We start from the raw sequence: 21,629 nt of genomic DNA, 5'->3' as shown, positions 1-21,629 counted from the left end.
CATGTTAATATAAGGGATTTTGAGATTTTGAAACACCCATTTATTAATGACTTCATTCATATTAATTTGATCTTATAAATAAGTATTTTTTAAATGATTCTTCATATTTATATATTAACAATAACTATCAATCTTCTATTCTTCATCACAATTTTCTATGTTCTTAGTTTTTATTAATTTTTTCATTTTTTTAATATAATTATATTTATTTATTTGATATAAAAATTTGATTTACCTTTTAAAAAACTTATAAAATAAAAACCTAAAACAACTAATATAATTATAATTAATTAATTAATAACCTAAATTAAATACCCACCATTTTTAAAATTTAATTCAAAATTTACCAAATATAATTTTATAAAATTATTATTTTCAAAAGGTTCTTATAAAATTATATTTTCAAAAGGTTCTTATAAGGAAAACCTCTCCAAAGAAATCATTCATATTTATTTCACTCATTTTCAACATTTTGACATGAAGTTGTATAGAGAAAAGCAACCATTTGAAATCATTTTTGGTAATGAATATAATATTCATAGTTAAATATGAAATTCTACCTAACAATCAGTAAAAGATTTTTGGTAATGAATATAATATTCATAGTTAAATATGAGATCCTACATAGCAATCAGTAATTATAGATATATCAATGCCTATCCTCAACATTGAAAATAATTATCAATAGCCCTAAGCCAAAAACCGTTTTGACTGACCCTCCAACAAGACTTAGATTGTTGTCATTTTCTTAGAATTTCAATCCATCTCGGAATTTGATTTTCGTAACCCCGTAATTTTAGGAAGTCCAGACAAATAAGTCTGCTGCGTGAATAAGCCGCGGCCGCCCACCTTTAACACAGAGTGAACAATCCACGTCCACTTATTCAATGATCCTGAACTGGGTGAGGCACCAGTCAATGAATAAATGGAAAAAGCGTTAAACTGTTGATAACTCTGTTTCCCATTAGAACTTCCCTCTTTCCGTGAACACAGGCTTTTATAATTTGGTCTTTCTCAGATCGGTCCGAAAAGTAAACATAAGTCATATTGCTCAACACGACATCGTCTTTACATTATTAGTTCGTACCAAATTCAATATGCACCGTTGTAGGTTTGAATCCAGAAGAGTTTGTATTTCTTTTGATAACATCAGTTGAATCATAGACGTGAACGGGACGGCAGTAATTGGTTCCCTCGTGGGAAATTTCGCTATAAAAGGAGGGGTCTGGTGTTTGGGTTATTACAAGACTTTGCAAACATTTGCAGGCTAACGATGGAGGGGACTATCGGCAAAATGAGCTCCATTCTCCTTGCTACGACTTTAGCAATCTTCACTGCAATGGCGATCGTGATCACCGGTTTGCCTTCTGTGTCCGCAGAGGACTGCGGACGACAAGCAGGTGGAGCGCTTTGTCCCGGAGGGTTGTGTTGCAGCAAATTTGGATATTGCGGCAATACGCAGGCCCATTGTGGGCAGGATTGCCAAAGCCAGTGCGGAGGAGGAGGTTCGACTCCCACACCGACCCCACCAACACCCAGTCCCACCACGCCCACACCCACCCCCAGCGGGCAGGGAGTTGCATCTATCATTACCGAAGATCTTTTTAATCAACTGTTGAAGTACAAAGATGATAGCAGATGCAAAGCCAATGGATTCTACTCATACGCCGCCTTCATTAACGCTGCCAATGCTTACCCCGGCTTTGGCACCGCCGGTGATGCTACAAGTAACAAAAGAGAGCTCGCTGCTTTCTTTGGCCAAACTTCTCACGAAACCACTGGTAATATTTACTTGACTTTAACCATTCATTAATTATCTGATCTGATGTTTACCGGACTTTAGTTAACGAAGGAATTATATAAAATTAAATTGGGTTTAAACAGGCGGGTGGCAGGCAGCCCCAGATGGCCCGTACGCGTGGGGTTACTGCCTGAAAGAGGAGGTAGGGAGTCCTCCCCCGGTGTATTGCAATGCAACCCCCCAATGGCCCTGCGCATCTGGAAAGAGCTACTACGGACGTGGACCCATTCAAATATCATGGTCAGTTATTGATGCATAGATATACATCTTCTCATCAACTCTTTTAATTTACTTTCAACTCTCTAATGTTCGTATTGATTTGCTTTGCGTTTTTCAGGAACTACAACTATGGACCTGCCGGGAACGCAATCGGATTCGATGGCATAAAGAACCCCGACATTGTTGCTAGCGATGCCACCGTCTCTTTCAAGACCGCAATCTGGTTCTGGATGACCGCCCAGTCTCCAAAACCTTCCTGCCACGACGTCATGACCGGGAAATGGACTCCGTCCAGCAGCGACAGTGCCGCCGGTAGGGCACCCGGATATGGAGCGGTGACCAACATCATTAACGGGGGGCTGGAGTGCGGGAAAGGCAGCGACTCGAAGCAGGAGGACCGCATCGGCTTCTACAAGCGTTATTGTGACATTCTTGGAGTCAATTATGGATCGAACCTGGACTGCAACAATCAAACGCCTTTCGGATCCTAATCTCAACTTCACGTCATCAAAACTCAGTCACTGTCGTATGAAACTGAGGAAAATACGGTCCATGGATGTGAGCAGAAAGGGTCTTTTGTATTCCTGAGATAGACTGAATAATAAAAATGACTAAATAATAAAAATGGGGAATAATACAGTCCATTCATATAAGCGCCCCGTGTCTTTATGTATATCTGTCCATCTATGACGTTTGTGGTGGGATTTGCATGCCGGAGATTGTTCAAGGTCACGGAGATTAATTCTCTCCATACAGTTGCCTTTCAAAGGACTTTTTCACTAATATAAATATAGAAAAGGAACTCCAACTAATATAAATATAGAAAAGGAGTAATATGCATAGTTATTTAGTCGTTGTTTTTTACACAAAAAGTAATGGATAGCAGAATAATTATCTTGAAAATAATTATAAAGTTATTTTCAAACTTGAACTTTGGCATGCACAAAAGTTATTTTCAAATTCGAACTTTCGCATGCACAATTATTTATTCATAGTTGTTATATGGACATCTAAATTGTTTGTATTGGTTTATGATAGTTGTTATATGGACATCTAAATTGTTTGTATTGGTTTATGTTAATATTTAAAAATTTGTTCAAATATAGTTGTTACATGTCCATGTTTGAAAAATTGGGTAATGTTTATATTTATTTCTAAAATTTGGTGTGTTTTGATTTAGTTTTAAATTAATAAATTTTAATTTGTGTTCTGTTTAATTTTAAATCAATAAATTTTAATTTGTTTTTAAAAAATTATTGTATAAAATATTTTTTTAATATTTATTTATTTAAATTGATTTAAGTGTAATGATTTTATGTGATTAAATTAATAAAAAAAATCATTATTAGGAATGATTATATTAATAAAAAAACCATAAATTGAAATGTAAAAATACATATTTAATTTTACATTGACATTTTAATTTTTAATACAAAATATTCTATAAACAATAAAAATGATACAAATATGCAATAGCAAAAACTAATTATTATTATTCTAACTTATATAGATATAAAAAATGCTTCACCATTTTATTTTATAAATAACATTAACATAATTACACTATATAACCCACCATTAATAAAATACTTCATTATTATTTTAATGAATACAAATATATAGAATGCTTCACCATTTTATTTTATTCATGACATTAACATGATTACATCATGTAATTAACGGTTAATGAAATACTACAAATTGTATGATTCTTGAGATTATTTAATTAAAACTATAAAGCTGTGAAATGTGTTTAAAAATAAATTTCAATATTTAACCAGCTCAATAAATAATATGTTGTACTGCCAGCTCAATAAATAATAGATAGAAAAACTATAAAAACACATCAACTGAGAAAACTGTGACTTAAATGTTGTCGGTTACAGTGCCTGGTTATACTCAATGCAAATTATTAGTTACGCAGCTTCATGCGATGACCACCCGGAACAATGACTCATTAAACCACAACTGGTCAATACCCAAATCCTGGTAGAACAATACTACAACAACAAAAAGAGACGTTGCCTGGGATTTCGCAATAAATGGCTCAACCAGGTAAAAAAAACACAATCGGTGGCAAAAAGTTAAAACTACAAACATGGACCCACCAACTGTTGAACTACGCGCGGAGTATTTCGTGATTCATGGTTGTGTATTTAATGAGTACAGGTGTGGAGTGGTTTACCGTCACGATTTCTGCAGAAGAGTTCCGAAGGGACCAAGAACTTTTCCGTATTGTTAACCGGTGCAAAGTAACGTCTATAGAAATGGGAATATGGAAGTAAGTAAAATAAACATGAGTAAAATACTATCAAATAAATTTATTTTGTATTTTCAACTTCAACACTTATAAAATTTCAATTATTTGTCTAAAACTTAAATCTATCTTTTTTCACATTCTACATATGCTTGAAATCCATGAATGTGGTAAAAATTTGAAATATATTTATGAAAGAATGCCCATGATTTCATGTAATCACCAGAGCCATAATTCCATTTCTTGGACCTGGATTCAACCATGTTCATTCACCAAAACTTGAATAGGTTTCAAATGTGCAAAGTATGGCATGATCTTGCCTCAAAAGGACCTAAAAAGTATATATAGTTGAAATATTAGATTCAGGCATTTTCAACACGGCATTTGGTAAAGTTCCAAGCTTCACATATAAGAAATTCAGAGATCTGATTCATAAGTAGTTATGTATAGGGAATGGTTTAACATTAAAATAATCCATAGCATGTTCTTTTGGTGGAAATCTTCTAGGGAAAGGGTCTACCCTAAACATTATCCTCTCGAGCATATGAAAATCCATGTCTTCTGAGGCAATGGAAGCCATTGTTTCCAGAAGGAGGAGGAATAGCCCCTAATCAGACGTGTGTTTGTTGCATCCAATGTCACCTTGTTTGATTTCGATGGAAGCCATTGTTTCCAGAAGGAGGAGGAATAGCCCCTAACCAAACATGTGTTTGTTGCATCCTATGTCACCTTGTTCGATTTCGAATTTTAGATATATATATATATATATATATATATATATATATATATATATATATTATTAAATCAATTTTAAAGCCCAGTAAATGTTAATTATCATGAACATCAATAATATATGTAGATTGATACAATTTTAATTTAAACAAATAAAAAACATATATTAAATATTTCACACTAACTAAAAAATAAAAAATAAAACTAAAACTACTTTGCTTTTGTGTTACATTATTTCCCTAATCATTCCCTTTCATTAAAATCAAGTAAGGAAAAAATTAAAAGAGAAGCTACATTATTTCCCAACCATTCTCTTTTATTTGCATCCACTCTCCTTTTATACAATTTTTTCACTTTAAATTAAAATTAATTATATATAAAAGAGATGGGAGACAAATAAAAGGAAATGGTTGGGAAATAATGTAGCTTCTCTTTTAATTTTTTCTTTACTTGATTTTAATGAAAGAGAATGATTAGGGAAATAATGCAATACAAAAGCAAAGTAATTTAGTTTTATTTTTTATTTTTTTAGTTAGTGTGAAATATTTAATATATATATTTTTTATTTGTTTATGTTAACCATACCAAAAAAGTGGCAAAAGTCTTCATCACACGCTTTTAGATGCCCTTTTATGCTAAACATGGCACATCTCCAAGCTAAGGGAACAACTCCGACAAATTAGAAGACAACATAACTATAACTGGATTGATTACTTCATGCGATTTCAAACCCTTGTATTACAATTGTCTAATTAAACATCCACTTAAAAAGAGATTTAAATTTTATGTGATTTTAATTGATAGTGATTTATGTGATTTTAATTGTTAAGTTTTCAATAAGGTTTAAAGAGTAGGTTATTTTATTTATGTGGTGTTTTGGTTTGACTTTTATTAAAATTAATATAGATTTTTCTTATTTCTAAATTTACTAAGGACTGTGAAAAATTAATTATTCAAGATACATTTTTTTTTTGAGTCAAAATTTTGAAGAAAATTTTGCATATTAAGAAATTTGATTCCTCTCAATTTATGCTAAATCCTAAATTAAGATAGATCTATAATGATTTTGAGCAACATATTAATAAAATATTTTAACTATAAGGAATTTTTTTTCACTTGTTTTATATAATATATACATAGTTGTTAATATGAACATTATGGTTGACACTTAATATTTGTTTGTTATTAATATATTTTTATTTTAAATATTATATGTCAGTTAGATATAAAATTACACATCGTCTAATATCTATAATATTATTTTAAGATGCCATACGTGAACTCCATACATAAGTAGTGAAAAAATTATATGAAATATGTTATTATGGTTGACACTTAATTTTTTTTTTTTTATTATTAATATATTTTTTATTTTAAGTATTATATGTGAGTTAAATATAAAATTATACATAGTATAATATCAATAATATTATTTTAACATTCCATATGTGAACTCCATATAAAAGTAGCGAGGGAAGTATATACCTCTCTCATTATAAAAAATAAATTAAAATATAAAGTTAATATAAAATTAAAGTGAAAATTAAATTGCTTTATTTATCACTAATATATCTATTTTTAGTAATTTTTTTAATATAAATATTAATTTATTATTTTTAAATATAATGTTATGAAACAATATCTTTTTCATATTGAACTATAAAGTGATCATCCCAAATTATATTCCAATTATTAAATAAATTTCAATATCATTAATAAAAATTTAAAATTTTAATCCACGTATTATGTATATTATTTGAACACATTATTGATTGAGCACATATATTAATGGTTAATTATAGTAATAATACTTAAAGAGTAATCTTTTCGAATTAAATTTGAACATCATCAAAATTACTTCAACGTATTTGTAATTCACCATAATTATAATTATATATTCTCCTAAAATATCAAAAAATTGTCTTTTCTTTTGTAGATCATATATTCTCCTAAAATATCAAAAAAAATGTTTTTTCTTTTGTAGAGTCGAGCGTTTACTAATTTCAACTACCAACCTTACATGGTTTAAATTATCCCACATATCAGCTCAAAGCTTTTACTAATTTCAACGACTAAGCTTAAATGGTTTAAAGTATCCCACATATCAGCCAAAGTTTGGTTCATCTAAAACCATATTGATTAAAGCTGACCAAGTTAGAGACTTGGAACCTTAGGTGATTTCAACCACCAACCTAGGGTCGTTTAAGCTCAGATCCCACGGATCGAAACTTAGTGATTTCAAACTAAGTGGCTGAAGTCTATCCAACGTAGCACCCCAAAGGTCCGATCAAGATATCCGATGGGTGGATTATTTTCGCTGTCTTGGGGTACTGTATCTCAAACTCCATATCATTCAGGAGACTTTTCCAAATGCAAGTCGCGCGATTTCATTAATATTGAATAGTGCTCGTCGTCGGTCGGGACGTTGATAGCGACAGATTCGGAAATCATGTATTAATATCCATTCTCCTGAGGAGGAACTTTCGCTCAACCGAAAGGATCGATTGGGATGGTAATTCCATGGCGCAGCCTCGCTCTTATGACCTTCACCTCGACCCTCGCCATATCACTGTTTCCCGCAGATGCCGTGGAGGATCATCGACATACCACTTTTCTCTTCAACGGATTCAAAGGAACCAACTTGATCGTGGAGCCGCAGGCTTCAGTCCTCCGCTCCAAATCCGTGCTTGCCCTCAGAAATCATTCACAGTCTATACAAGGTCGAGCGCTGTATTCAATTCCCACAACAGGACGCTTTCTTCCTTTAACACTACCTTCGTTTCCTCCGTAGTGCCTTCTCCCTCTAACACAGGGGGTAATGGAATAGCCTTCATGTCGCCCCATATGGGTTCCATGTGAGGTCAGCCATCCTAGTGTCTGGGTTTGCTTAACCTCACCAGCAACGGGCAGCCATACAATCATTTATTCGCAGTGGAGTTCGATACAACCATGAATCTGGAATTCAATGACATCGATGGCAACCACGTAGGCGTGGACATCAACAACCTCACCTCAGTCCATGCCGAGACTGCCGGCTATTGGAATATGAGCGACTTCCATAGATTAAGCCTCAAGATTGGGCAGAACATACAGGCCCGGATAGACTACAATCATCTTCAAAGGTTTTTTTTAAATTTAGGATAATAGGTAATTGGGGAGAGTTATTCTGAACAGATCCGGATCAAATTTAATTGGCTGCCATTATAAACTTAGGTTAACTGCAACAACCTGTAAGCCACACAATAGCAGGAAACTTATGCCTCAACAAGAGCCGAGAAATCCTCTGTGGGATAGCCTACTCTTCTAGCCAAGACACAACAAGTCATATATATACTCAATGAGATTTGAACCCTCATCTAATGAGTTTCACCTGCAAAACTTACAAATAAACCCCATATCACTGTATACAATCATCTTCAAAGTTACCTCAACGTTACCATCACAGTGGACGGCTTGCTGAGACCATAGAGACCGCTGATATCTCTAAAAACCGATCTGATCATCTTCAAAGTTACCTCAACGTTACCATCACAGTGGCCGGCTTGCCGAGACCACAGAGGCCGCTGATATCTCTAAAAATCGATCTGGGCAGCGTTCTGCAAGAGAAGATGTTCGTTGGCTTTTCAGCAGCCACGGGGAATATCATAGAATACCATTACATTCTCGCATGGAGCTTTACAGCCCAATGCACGGGGTCGTCCCTCAATGTATGTCTTCTCGTATTCCAATGGTCCGAACCGGGGACTAGTAGCGAGCGTCACCGTGTTCGCACTAGTTCTCCTCTCGCTGGCCATTGTGGTTGGGTTTCTCAAAAGAGCGGAGCATAGAGAAACGATTGAAGAATGGGAACAGGAGTACTGGCCCCATAGAATCAGTTACAAGGATTTGAGCATCGCCACAGGCAGGTTCCGGGAAGAAAACATTTTGGGGCAAGGGGGTTTCGGCAAGGTTTACAAGGGCGTTCTCCCCAGCAGCGGCCAAGAGGTCGCAGTGAAATGCATAACGAAGGAATTCACGGAGGGAATGAAAGGGTTCGTTGCAGAGATCTCGAGCATGGGACGCCTACAGCACCGGAACCTTGTTCAGCTCCGGGGCTGGTGCCGGAGGTATAAACAATTATTCATCGTTTATGACTACATGCCCAACGGCAGCTTGGATAAACTCATATTCGGGAACCCAACAACAGTCCTGCCGTGGCCTCGGCGATACGCGATCCTGAAAGGCGTGGCGGCGGGGCTGCTGTATCTGCACGAGGAATGGGAGAAAATGGTCATCCACAGAGACATCAAGTCGAGCAACGTGCTTCTGGATTCGGAGCTCAACGGGCGGCTGGGAGACTTCGGCCTCGCTCGGCTTTATGATCACAACGGCAATCCGGATACCACTGAACTGGTGGGAACGTTGGGGTACATAGCGCCGGAGCTGATACAAACGGGGAAAGCCACGCCGAGTTCGGACGTATTCAGCTTCGGGGTGCTGTTGTTGGAGGTGGCGTGCGGGAGGATGCCTGTGGATCCCTCGAAGGTCCCCGAGCAGGTGATTTTGGTGGAGTGGGTGTGGGAGCTGTACACGGAGGGGAGACTGGTGGCAGCGTCTGATCCAAAGCTGGGAAGGGATATGATGACGGCGAGATGGAAAAGGTTCTGAAATTAAGGTCGTGTTAGTTAGTGTTGTAAGTATTGCCCAGAGAATCAAATCTTCATAGATATAGAGATGTACCAGTAGAGTGGTAATTAATTGTTATTTTATTTAAATTTTAAAATTAATTTTTAGTTTATTGAAAATTCAATTTAATATTTAATTTTTTAAATCTTTAATAATTATGAGAGATTATTTGAAAATTATGAGGGTTTAAAGTTTTCTTTTACTCTGCTGCAATAGTTTAAAGGGGTTACAATTTTGTCTGTCAAATAATACAAATTCTATTAGAATTGTTTTTTTTTGAAAATCTAGATTATAATTATTAAATTTCATGATTTTAGTTACTTCTGGGTTTTTGATGTGTTTTTATTATAGAAAAAAATTCAATTTAATATTTAATTTTTTAAATCTTTAATAATTATTAGAGATTATTTGAAAATTATGAGGGTTTAAAGTTTTCTTTTACTCTGCTGCAATAGTTTAAAGGGGTTACAATTTTGTCTGTCAAATAATACAAATTCTATTAGAATTGCATTTTTTTGAAAATCTAGATTATAATTATTAAATTTCATGATTTTAGTTACCTCTGCATTTTTTATGTGTTTTTATTATAGAAAAAAAATTTAAACAATTACGATCAGAATTTTGGAAAAAAACAATTCACACAATTACAGTGAAAAACATGCCCGACCAAATTGTACTCCTAAAACAAATTTCATATATGAATAGAATTTTTTATTTTATATTAAAAACATATTTTAAATACTATAATTTATGTAAAATTATTAATCTAATTTCATTTATTAATTAAAAAGTGATTTTTATTAGCTAGGCTGTTCTGAGTATGCCGTACAGGAATTTATTGTTTAGGCATGTTACTGTCCATTGAAAAAGAAATCCATAGAGGTATTATTTCGAAGAAAAAGACCCCTGGTTGTGTAACTAAAACAATGAAAAGTCAAAACACATCGAATGGAAATGTCGATAAACAAAATAAATTTATTGGCCTCGTTTACTGCACTGTATCCCAAACGTTTTAAATATTCCAACGTTTTGGAATTATTTGGTGTAAAACATTTTTAGATTTCTCATACAGTAGGTTTTTTGTTTTGTTTTTTTTTTTTTTTCAATTAATATTTATAGAGGTTTGACCCAATAATTTAGTTTAACATCTATTTACTATTAATATGAATGTCATATTTAAAATTATCTTATTATTAATATGAATGTAATATTTAAAATTATTTTATTATATATAAAAAATAAATAAATAATAATTTATTTATGTTATTGAGTTTCGATTTTTTCACTTATAAATTTATTTTGATAATGAACTACATAGGATGGTTCTAAATGTAGATTTCAAAAATATGAATGTGATTACTCTCGAAAATAATACCACACAAATTATTTATTATTATTAACGTATGATAGAAATATTTTCTGAAAAATTATATCAGAAGAATTTTGTGGTTGCCTTTCGAACCAACTAGTGTGATTCATCGTGAAGACAAGTTGAAAAATCAGATCAAGGCTACATGTTAAATAAGGATAGCTTTAAAAAAAATATTTTTAATGAAATATAATATATATAATAAATTATTTATATAATTATTTAAAAGATGATTAAGTTGATCATAATAGTCAATTTATAATTTAAGTGAAATTACATTATTTTAAATAATATAACAGAAATTTAAAAATTCCTATTTTTGTTATTGGAAAAATAAAATTCTGTGAACCATTTAGAGTTTTATATTGTGATTAAATATAATAAAATAAAATTTAAATATTTTATTATTATTTATATATATTTTTAAATAGGTTAATAATAAAGAACCTAAAATCTTACCGATTTAAATTAAATTAGTATAAGTTTCTATGAGATTTTAATTATTTCATTAAATTTTAATAAATATTTTAGCTATTAAATTTTTAAATTAAAATATTATTTATACATATTTTCAAAATTTTAAATTAAAATAAAATTTAATTTAAAAAAATTTTAAAATAACTAAAATTTTGAGTCCAGGTTGTTCCTCCTTTGCACTTTTAATAAAAGCAAGTACCTTAAAAATCTATAATAAAAATCACTAAATTCCAAATAAGAATAAAGTCAAATTACTTTAAGAATCTATGATAAAAATCACTAATTTCCAAAATGAGAATATAGTTATGGAAATTAGCCTACTCCAATACATTTGAACACAAAACAAGATTGTTATTAAAAATAGAATCTTTGAATGTAAATTAGCCTATGCCAATACATTTGAGCACAAAACAAGATTTCTATTAAAAATAGAATCTTTGAAAATTGAATTATTATTATTTTTTAATGTTGTTTTATTATTTTTTAAGTTTACAAAAGATTTTTTTGGGGAAAATCACATGAAATATCACATGAAATAGTTCATGTGATTTTCGCCGAAAAATCTTTTGTAAACCTGATATGGATCACACAAGCCTCAACTCTACAATTTTTTAAGTTATTTATAAAAACTAAATTAATTTTTTTATGAATTTTTATTTAAAATTTATTTTTAAACGTAAAAATAGATTAAACACTTGAAAAAAATTAAATGGTTTAAATTATGTGGAATTCACAAATTAAAAAGAAGATTTAGATATTATTGAATTATTTTTTATCTTAGAATTTAATTGTTTTTTTTATAAATTTGGTAGTACTTTTGTTATTTATATTCACTGACTAAAATCAGTTTTTTTTATTTGTTCCAGGTGGCCTCAATTTGCCCGTAGGAAACCAGGTTTGCCACTTGTCAGCGTTAAAAGCAGTCCAAAATTTGTATAAGCCTTTCTATATCAACATAACAACATTATCTATATTATCTATACTGCAATTCAAATTTGAAAAGTAAAAGCTATTCGTCATGAAATAGAAACAAAATTTATCTGGATCACTATTTTTCTCCTCATCTGAGGAAATCACGAGGGCTGGAGCTTTGGCACTAGAACCCAGCATCTCGCTTCTCTTCATATCCTACATAGTTTGTTCAATCCTTCCTCGATAAGTTTGGATCTGGACTGCTGCTATCTCCCTGAGTAGCTTTGCTCTAAAGGGATCTTTTTCTTTGGTGTCCTCATGTGCCTCTGGACCTTTGCTTGCCACCTGTTCTTTGTTGAGAGTCATGGCACATGCCACAACATTCTTCATGACCGAGTATTGCTGGATCGTTTGTTTGAAGAGTGTGTGCCGTCTGCGGGTGTTGCCCGGGTCTTGAACCATGTCTTCCCATTCTTCCATGGGAATGTCTTTATTCTTAATATTTTCATTTAATTCTCTCTCCTAACCAGCGATTTGGGCTCTGACATTAGGTGGATTCCTTGCAATGTACGTGTCAATGAGGGTCTTCATATGCTCATGTCCTGTCTTTCTACCTCTCTTACTTTGTTCTTTGCTGGAGATTCTCACCCCCTCGACGTTCTTTTTACCTATATTTCTCTTGCCCTTCTTGGTCGTTTATTTTCCATCTCTTCCCATTCTGTTTTTGTCGCTGTTATTGTTGGCTTTTCCCCGTTTGCTTGCCTTCACACTATACTGGACGTAGATTCTGATTAAACCTGTAACGTAACCATGAAAAGTATCAGTATTATGTTGGTATAACACCCAATTAATTTTACAATTAATTGAGCCATGTTTGGTGTCCCACTCAAGACTAAATAGCCTGAGATTTCTTAGAATTCCCTTCAGCTTTCCCCCTTCCATCTCTTGTTTTTGCTCTTTACTAGCCCTCACTTCTTCTTTTCTCTGGTTAGTCTCGCTCCGTCGGCCATCGCCCAGAAGGTTCAACAAAGACATCCTCACGGGGACGCCACTAGGGGGGACTGTATTGCTGTTCTGGACACCACAGGGAAGTTTAACCATAGAAAACCTATCGGGGGAGCTAGACAGAAGGGCCATGGCCCTGTTCTGCACTGCATTAGGTAATTTCATTCCCCTCTTGCTCTTCTATACCTTCTTTGTTCTAATTAACACTCTGGTTGTCCTCTCATTTTTGCTCAAGATATTCCAGGTAGGTTTCTAAGGGGTTGCAGTATCTCGTGTCTCATCTCCTGAGGTCTCCATGGTGTCTTCCTCTCTATTCCAGGTACTTACAACATCTCCTCTGAGCCTTAGATGCCACCTAGCGGGAGCGAGATTCCTCAAACCAGCTTCCTTATCAAGTTCACTCTTCTCTCCCTGACTTTCTCCTTTCTCTATGTGCACCTTCTTCAGAGCTAGGGTTTTGATTCTTTCTTCTCTCATTTTTTTATCTACATTCTCAACCCGGCCAGTGTTCCAAGAGATCCTGGTTCCAACTCTTATCGAGTCCATACCTTTCCTGGTCTCCTTCCCTAAGACTATATAATTTGGTATCACTATACTTCTGAGGTGTAGGGATAGGAGAAGAACATACTGTCTACCAGAGATGGCACTGCTGCATTCCCCGGGCTACGTCGTCATCCTTCTACCACCTTTCTCTGCTTCTGCTCTCGTTCTCACCTTCTGCATGTAACTACCAACTAGCTCTTTGCCCATTTGTTTTATCCCCCGTTCCCTTCTGTCCTTCCGTCTATCTACCACATATCCTTCACATTTACTCACCACCATTTTCCCTATTCCATCCCCTCAAGATGATGGCCCTCCATCCCTTCCCGCTCTGGCTCTCATTAACTCACGCATGCCTCTGGCTGCTCTTACCGCGAGTCCTCCTTCATTGTCCTACCATTTGCTAGCATCATTCTGCCTGCTCTGCCACTGGTTCCCCTACCTTCCTCATTGTCTTCCCTTCTTGGCTCCACCTGCCTTCTCTCGAGGCTTGCTCCTTCCCGGACCTGTCCTTCCACCTACCCTTCCCACTGTCCTCTTCCTCCACTTCCCATATTTATCCCTGTCCTTGCACTCGTCTGGACAATGTTTGACATCTCCACTTCCTATCTCTGTTGGCCCACCTCCTCTGTGTTACTCCACCCTGATCAGGGGTTCTCCTCGTGCTCCTTCTATTTTTCTAGTATCTCCACTAGTTTCTTCATTTGCTCCATTTGTGATAGCTCTTCTGCTTTTTATCTAGGTTTCTGCCTACTTGGTCGCATCCCCAGTTTGCCAGATTGTCTGTTGCCATGTTGCCCGTCCTTTAGGCATGTGTTGGGATGATGTATCATATCTGTCAAATTAACTTGTTGATCTCTTGGACCAACCAAGCATTTCTCCAGCGTTGGCCGATTTTTTCCCATTGTGTTCCTTGTTGTAGCTTCTTCACCATTTCGATCGCCATTTTCGAGTCTCCTTCTACCTACATTCTTTGGAATTGTTCTCTTATCACAATTTCCAATCCCCTTTTTAGAGAATGAAGCTCTGCTTCATTGTTGGTCGCATTGCCACAGTCCATGGCATAGACTCTGAGTGTCTTCCCCTTGTCATCTCTGAATAATCCTCCTGTCCTCGCCACTCGAGGGTTCCCTTTTGCAACCCCATCGAAATTAAGTTTGATAAATTCTTTCTAAGGCCATTTATACTGATTTTCCTCCTCTCCATTGAGGGTATGGTGCTTCCACGAGGATGCGCTCAACATACTAGGTTAAAAGTTCATGCTTTTCATTATCCTTTCTTCCTGTGGGTTACTTTTCCAATCTTCCTCATACCATTTCTCTGCCAGTATTGTCTCTCTTATATTCTGGATTATCTGGTTCCATTTTTCTGCTTCTATTCTTCTTTCTTCTTTGAAGATCAGGTTATTTCATTCCTTCCATATTGCCCACAGGACAAACCCTAGCGAAATTCTCCAAGCTCAGTTCAGGATTGTATTTTGGTAAGGCTTTTTCCGCCAATTATCTATTGTTGTCTTCATGTTGTTTGGATTCCTATCACTAACTCCGAAGAGTAGATTATGTTGTTTCCACAGGTTATCACTGTATCTACATGTATTGGTCATGTGATCCATTGTTTCTACTTGTTCTTGGCATAAGTAGCATATCAAGGGTCCTTGCAGCCCTTCTTTTTGCATTTGATCCCATGAAAGTGCACGCCCGCGGTGTAGGATCCACATGAATAAAGCAACCTTTGGCCATGTCTTTTCTTGCTATATGCTTTCCCGGGTATTTATCTCTTGATGCCTGAAATGTTTTGGTTTTAGTTGGTAACCGTCTTTAATTGTGAACATCCCTTTCATCCTGTAACCCCATCTTAGTATGTCTAGCCCTTCCTGTTTTGCTATTTTCCTGGTTGCCATTTCATTTTCATATAGCTTCCATTGGGGTGTTTCTGGTGTATCTGGCTAGTCCTGTTTTTGTTTCCAATTTCTCCAGTATTCTCTAGGATCTATGCACCAGAAGTTTTTAAATATTTTTTCCCCATGGATGTTGGTATATTGGTGGACTTCTTCTAGCTGGGGCTTGCTGTTTATTTTTTCTCTCTATTGCCATGCTTCTTCCCAAAAATTGGCTTTGTCACCTCCTTTGATTTCCCAGAAGATGTGGTTGCTGATTAGATTTCTCTTATCTACAGCTAGGTTCCATATTGTTAAACCTTTCTTGTCGTCTTGGAGGCTCAGATTTCCTTCTAGAGACTTAGGCATGTCATACTTCCTTTCCCATAGTTGTTTCCATAGGTCTACCCCTCCTTGGATCCTTCTCCACCATAACTTTTCCCCCACGACTTGATTCAATATATAGGGATCTCGGAGTCCTAGACATCCTTCTTTTATGGGTTTTTTTAGCCAGTTCCATGATAGAAGCGCCCATTTTTTTTCCGTTCTAGGACCTTGCCATAAAAAGTTCCTGAAGATGTCTATCATCTTTTGGCATACTTTTTTTGGAGTCACCTGACTGGTGAGTTGGTATATCAGGATAGATTGTAATATTGATCTTAATAATATTATGCGACTTGGCATATTCAATGTCCTGAATGTCTAGTTCTTCATCTTTCTTTGGATTTTCCCAACATGGGTTCCAGTTTGCCACTCTGTTTCATTGATCATTTAGTTGGACTCCTAAGTATTTCATGGGGGAATTTCCTATTATGAATCCCATTACTCTTGCTAAGAAGGCTTGTGAGGGCGCTTCTATGTTGAAGAAAAACATATCAGACCTATCTTTGTTTATCTCTGTCCCTGAGGTGCTAGTGAAGTCTGAGAGAATTTCCATAATTTTCCTGGCTTCCTTGAGCGATGCCTGTCCATACATCATTATGTCATCTACAAATTGTTGGTGAGTTAATGGTAGATCGTTCCCCCATAGTCTGAGGCCAGTATACTGTTCACTTCGAACTTTCTCCTTTATGTACCTTCCAAGGCCTTCCGCTGCCAGGATAAACAAGAAAGGGGAAAGCAGGTCACCTTGCCTGAGCCCTCGGGTTGCGTTAAATGCCTCTGTGGGAGATCCGTTGAGCATAATTGACAAAACTGGGGTTGTTACCATCGACATTATCCAGCTTATCCATCTTGCATCAAAGCCGAATGCCTTCAATATTCCTTGTAAATAATCCCAATTCAGTCGATCATAGGCTTTTGCCAAGTCTAATTTAACCAACATTCCTTTGGTTTTTGTTTTTTTTAATGAATGAATTGCCTCTTGTGCCACCACTATGCCATCTGTTATTTGTCTTCCTTAACAAACCCTATTTGTTCCTAAGATATCAACCTAGGTAGTATAGGTTTTAAATGGTTTACCATAATTGTAGCCATAATTTTGTATATGACATTACAGAGTGCTATTGGTTGGAACCCTTGCGGTTCTTCCAAATGCTCTGTCTTCAGGATCAGGGCCAGAAATGTGGAGTTTAGGGCCGGGTGCATTCTTTTGGTGTGCCTGGACTCCTCCACTAATTTCACTATGACTTCGCGTAGGAAAGACCATGTCGCCTGGAAGAATTCGGCTGTGAATCCGTCTGGCCCTAGTGCTTTATTTCTCACCATATTCCTAATGACTTCTTCTACCTATGTTTTGGATATTTCTCTTAATAGGGCCATGTTCCGGTCTCTGCTCACCAGGTTAGGGATGTGCTGTGTAATTTTGTTTATATTCTCGTCCCTTCTTATGTTTGGTTCTGTCAGCAACCCTTTGAAGTGTTGTACTAACAGATTCTCCATATCTTCCTTTTGGGTAAGACGATTGCCTTGCTAATCTATTAAGGACAAGATCCTGTTCTATTGCCTATGATAGATCATTTCTTTGTGGAAAAACCTTGTGTTTCTTTCTCCTTCCTTTAACCATTGGATTCTTGATTTCTATTTCCATGGAATTTCTTCTTGTTGTCTTCTTTCCTCCATTATATTAATCAACTGCCCTTCCTCCTCTGTTAGGCCTTCACTTCTGCCTTCATTGATTATTTATTGTTGTACTTTCTTCATCTTTGTTTGGATTAACTCTTGTTCCTTCTGTATGTTGCCGAATTCTTCCTTATTCCATTTCTTTAGTTTACCTTTTAGATATTTTAGTCTGAGTTGAAAGGTGTGCATCAAGGGTTCTCCCTACTATCTCACTCTCATTCAACCATTCCTTCATTTTATCTTTTAGGGTTGGTTCTCTTAACCAAAATGCCACAAACCTAAAGGGTATGTTTTGGTTTCCTTGATTCATTTCTACTTCAAGTTTAATAAGCCAGTGGTCCGACCCTAGACACAGAAGAATTGATGCTTCATAGAATATATCTTTGTTGATGAAGTGCTCTGTTGCCAAGAATCTATCCAATCGAGAGGCTATTTGTCTGCTGCCTCGCCTTTTATTATTCCACATATATTTTTTGTTTATAGTAGGGATGTCCACCAATTTTACTTTTTCATGTAAATCTCTGAATTTCTCTCTTTCCGGCTCTTCTCTTCGCAATCCCCCTTTTTTCTCCTCTATTGATGTTATCAAATTGAAGTCCCCTGCTACCAGCCAAAGTTTTTATTTGTGTAGCTGGCTAAGCTTCATTATTTCTTGGAGAAAATTTTCCTTTTCCACTGGAATGTGAGGGCCATATACTGCAAAGACTAGGAACCATTCTCTATTTCCTATCAGAAGAAACTGCCCCGTGAGGACTCTCTTCATACCTTTCTAGTAGTCCACTATGATCTCGATTGGGTTTCACAGTATTGGTATTCCAGCCACGCTACCTCTCGCATCTATGGTCATGCATTCATACCTTGGTTTTATTTTATTTAATATATCTCCCATTTTCCCTCTTGTAATTTTTGTTTCTTGTAGCATCATGAGTTGAGGTTTTTCTTTTCTTAGTCTCTCAGTTAAATGTCTCTGCTTACCTCTACTATTGAGGCCTCTTATATTCCAAGATGTAATTATCATTGGGTTACTTTGTTTATTTGTTGGTATATCGCTGATAGCAGTACTACCCTCCCTGTATTCACCAACATTTCTCCCACAATCTGTATAGATTCTTGTAGGTTTTTTTGACCTCTTTTCTTTCCTCCTTTAATTTTATTTAAGTATTCTTGGGAGTTGTCATGATGCATCCCCAATTGTTCTGCCATCTCCACCTATCCCTGCCCCTCTTTAGCTTGATACTATTGGAATGTTTCTTTTTATAGTCTTTTTTGGTATTCTGGAATAAGTCTTTCATCTAAGTGTCTCCATTCATTTAACAGTTTCTTCAACACCTCTTCTTTCATGCTTAATTCTTTTCCCTTACTTGGGTCAATTTCCATTGTGCTATTTTCCATCTTCTCTCTGTCTTCCTTTTCCTCCTTCTCTGTCAGCTCTCTTTGGGCTTTCCTCTTGGGGTTTGGCTTGCCTTGAATCGAACTTCTCTCCTTTCGTTTTCCCTGATAGTCCATAGTTTGGGCCTCATTGTCTTCTTCTTCTTCTCCCTGCAGCGCTTCAAAGCTATTTGTTCTGCTCGGCTAAGCTTGATATTCTTTTTTCCCCTCGTTGGGGTTCTCTTTTGCTTGTCTTCTCTTGCTTTTCACTTCTTGAAACCCTTCCTTATCTTCTTGATTTTTCCTCTATTGTTTGTTCATGTTTTCTCCCTCTTCTAGGTTCATTGGGCACTCCTTAAATAGGTGACCATACTCATGACATCTTCTGCATCTGAATGGGATGTGTTCGTAGTCTAAAGTTTGCTGCCATACCTCTTCATGGTATTCTAGTTCCACTGAGTCTGGGATAGGTTCAACTATGTTCATGTATACACATATTCTCGCATATGAAGTATATCTTCCTTTTTTGTTGTTTCTGCTATTTTGACAAATCTTCCTATCGTATTTCCAATGCCCTCCAATATTTCTGTGTCCCAAAAATCCATTGGGAGACCGAATAACCTGACCCAAACCGGGGCTGCCAGAAATTTTTCCTTGTCTGAGTGATAGCATTCTTCTGAATATCTCATAAACAAATGAGCATTATAATTAAAGTAAGGACCATTTCAAATACTTTTTCTTTGTCTTGCAGGGTCGAGAATATTACCATGAAGAACCCTCTAACTCAATGTGACCTTGGGGTTGCCATTTTTATTGAATCCATTTGGTGAGGTCATTTTCCGTCGGCCATACTCTGATGAATTTACATATTAGCACATGGTCTTTTATGTAACTTCTGTATCACCCTAGTTTGTTCATCGGAATGATGAATCTTGGTTTCTCCGTCGTACATTATAAACATTTACCTCTGCTACCTGCCTACCATCTCACCATGATGACAGGTCCTGACATTTTGTTGGTGTCTCCTGCTTGTTTCAGATTACTTGTATTCTGATGAGAATCCACGCTGCGTCTCCTCATTGTAGACAAATTTAACCAAAAATATCCCCCTTTTTTTTTCAAAAATAGACCAATGACGAAACACTTATTTAGGTTAAAGGAAAATTTGGAAACTTTAAAAATCACACATAGGAAAATAAAATTAATAATAATCATTAAAACCTTAAATTTCACTTTTATTTATTGAAGTTTCCTGTCATTAATAAGTAATTTAAATTCTAACAAATGATTTAAGTTCTAATAACTGATTTAAACAAAGATTAGTTGTAACAACTATTTCTTACGGTTAGCTGTAAAGATTAGTTAGTGATTCAAAAAAAGAGATGAATTTGAAATTCCAGGCTTCGTTTAGAGTGAGACTACGACTTTGGGACCAAAGTCGTCCATGTGTCGGGTGTGGACATTGAGGACCACATGTCGGCATCTCTATGTCCGTGGAATCATTTTGGTCTGGGCGGTGGTCTCATTAATAACAATTAATGACATGCCATAATTATTTTAATTTCAACTCTATCCATTAAAGGTCTCAGAGCTGAGTCTAATGATCACAAATAAAATATAATATGGGCTTTCATTGAATTGAAAATTTGGCCGTCGATGTCAAGATGAGTGAACACGGAAGTGGAGGATATTTCATGTACGTTGAAGAGACGAGGGAACACGGAAGCGGAGAATATTTCATATAGCTTCAAGAGACGTGAACGTGAAGGACACCGGAAATCTGGCAATAAAAGAGGGTCTGCGGTCTCCAAAATTTAACCGAAAGTTGCAATTAATGCAGTGCTGAGATAGAAACGAGTGTCTGCAATATGAAATCGATGAAGTTCTCCGCGATGGCGATCGCGATCGCCTTGCTTACAATGGCGACGATGAATTTGTATTTTATATCTGCGGACCAATGCGGAGGGCAAGCAGGCGCAGTTGCATCTTTCATCACTGAAAGCATTTTCAATCAGTTATTGAAGCACAGAAACGACGCCGGTTGCAAGGCCAGCGGATTCTACACCTACTCTGCCTTCATTGCGTCTGCCAATGCTTTTCCCTGGCAGCAACCTGAGCTACGGCTCTTGGGGTGAGCTACGGCTCAAACCTGGATTGCAACAACCAGAGGCCTTTCGGCGCTGCGGTTCAATCTGAACCTCGTCTTATCAAAACCGTGGTTTGAACACTTCTCATAAATCTGAGAATTCGGATTAGCAGCAGTTCGATCTCCATCTGTGTGCTTTGCCATAATAATGTATACGGTTTGCCATAATAAAGTATAATAAAATCCATACTAAATAACTGT

The 21,629-nt window shown here is 35.8% G+C and overlaps 2 protein-coding genes across 2 annotated transcripts; both read left to right on the top strand.

Moving 5' to 3' along the window:
- Positions 1-1,221: 1,221 nt before the first annotated feature.
- LOC149189143 (putative inactive chitinase-like protein LaCIC) lies at positions 1,222-2,673 on the top strand. Its single transcript, XM_089411769.1, has 3 exons — positions 1,222-1,781; positions 1,885-2,041; positions 2,139-2,673. Exons 1-3 carry the CDS (start codon positions 1,274-1,276, stop codon positions 2,509-2,511), a joined length of 1,038 nt encoding a protein of 345 aa, XP_089267895.1. The 5' UTR covers positions 1,222-1,273; the 3' UTR covers positions 2,512-2,673.
- A 1,389-nt stretch (positions 2,674-4,062) lies between these two features.
- LOC149189142 (L-type lectin-domain containing receptor kinase SIT2-like) lies at positions 4,063-12,459 on the top strand. Its single transcript, XM_089410141.1, has 7 exons — positions 4,063-4,075; positions 4,190-4,301; positions 7,539-7,739; positions 7,910-8,131; positions 8,455-8,602; positions 8,691-9,649; positions 12,387-12,459. The coding sequence occupies exons 1-7, from the start codon at positions 4,063-4,065 to the stop codon at positions 12,457-12,459; spliced, it is 1,728 nt and encodes a 575-aa protein (XP_089266267.1).
- The last annotated feature ends 9,170 nt before the right edge of the window (positions 12,460-21,629 follow it).

Source organism: Pinus tabuliformis, chromosome 3_1, assembly GCF_031772625.1.
Source record: "Pinus tabuliformis cultivar Carrire ecotype Pingquan chromosome 3_1, CPIR1, whole genome shotgun sequence".
In the NCBI taxonomy this organism is placed as follows: Eukaryota; Viridiplantae; Streptophyta; class Pinopsida; order Pinales; family Pinaceae; genus Pinus; species Pinus tabuliformis.
This window is presented reverse-complemented; position numbering and strand designations above follow the sequence as displayed.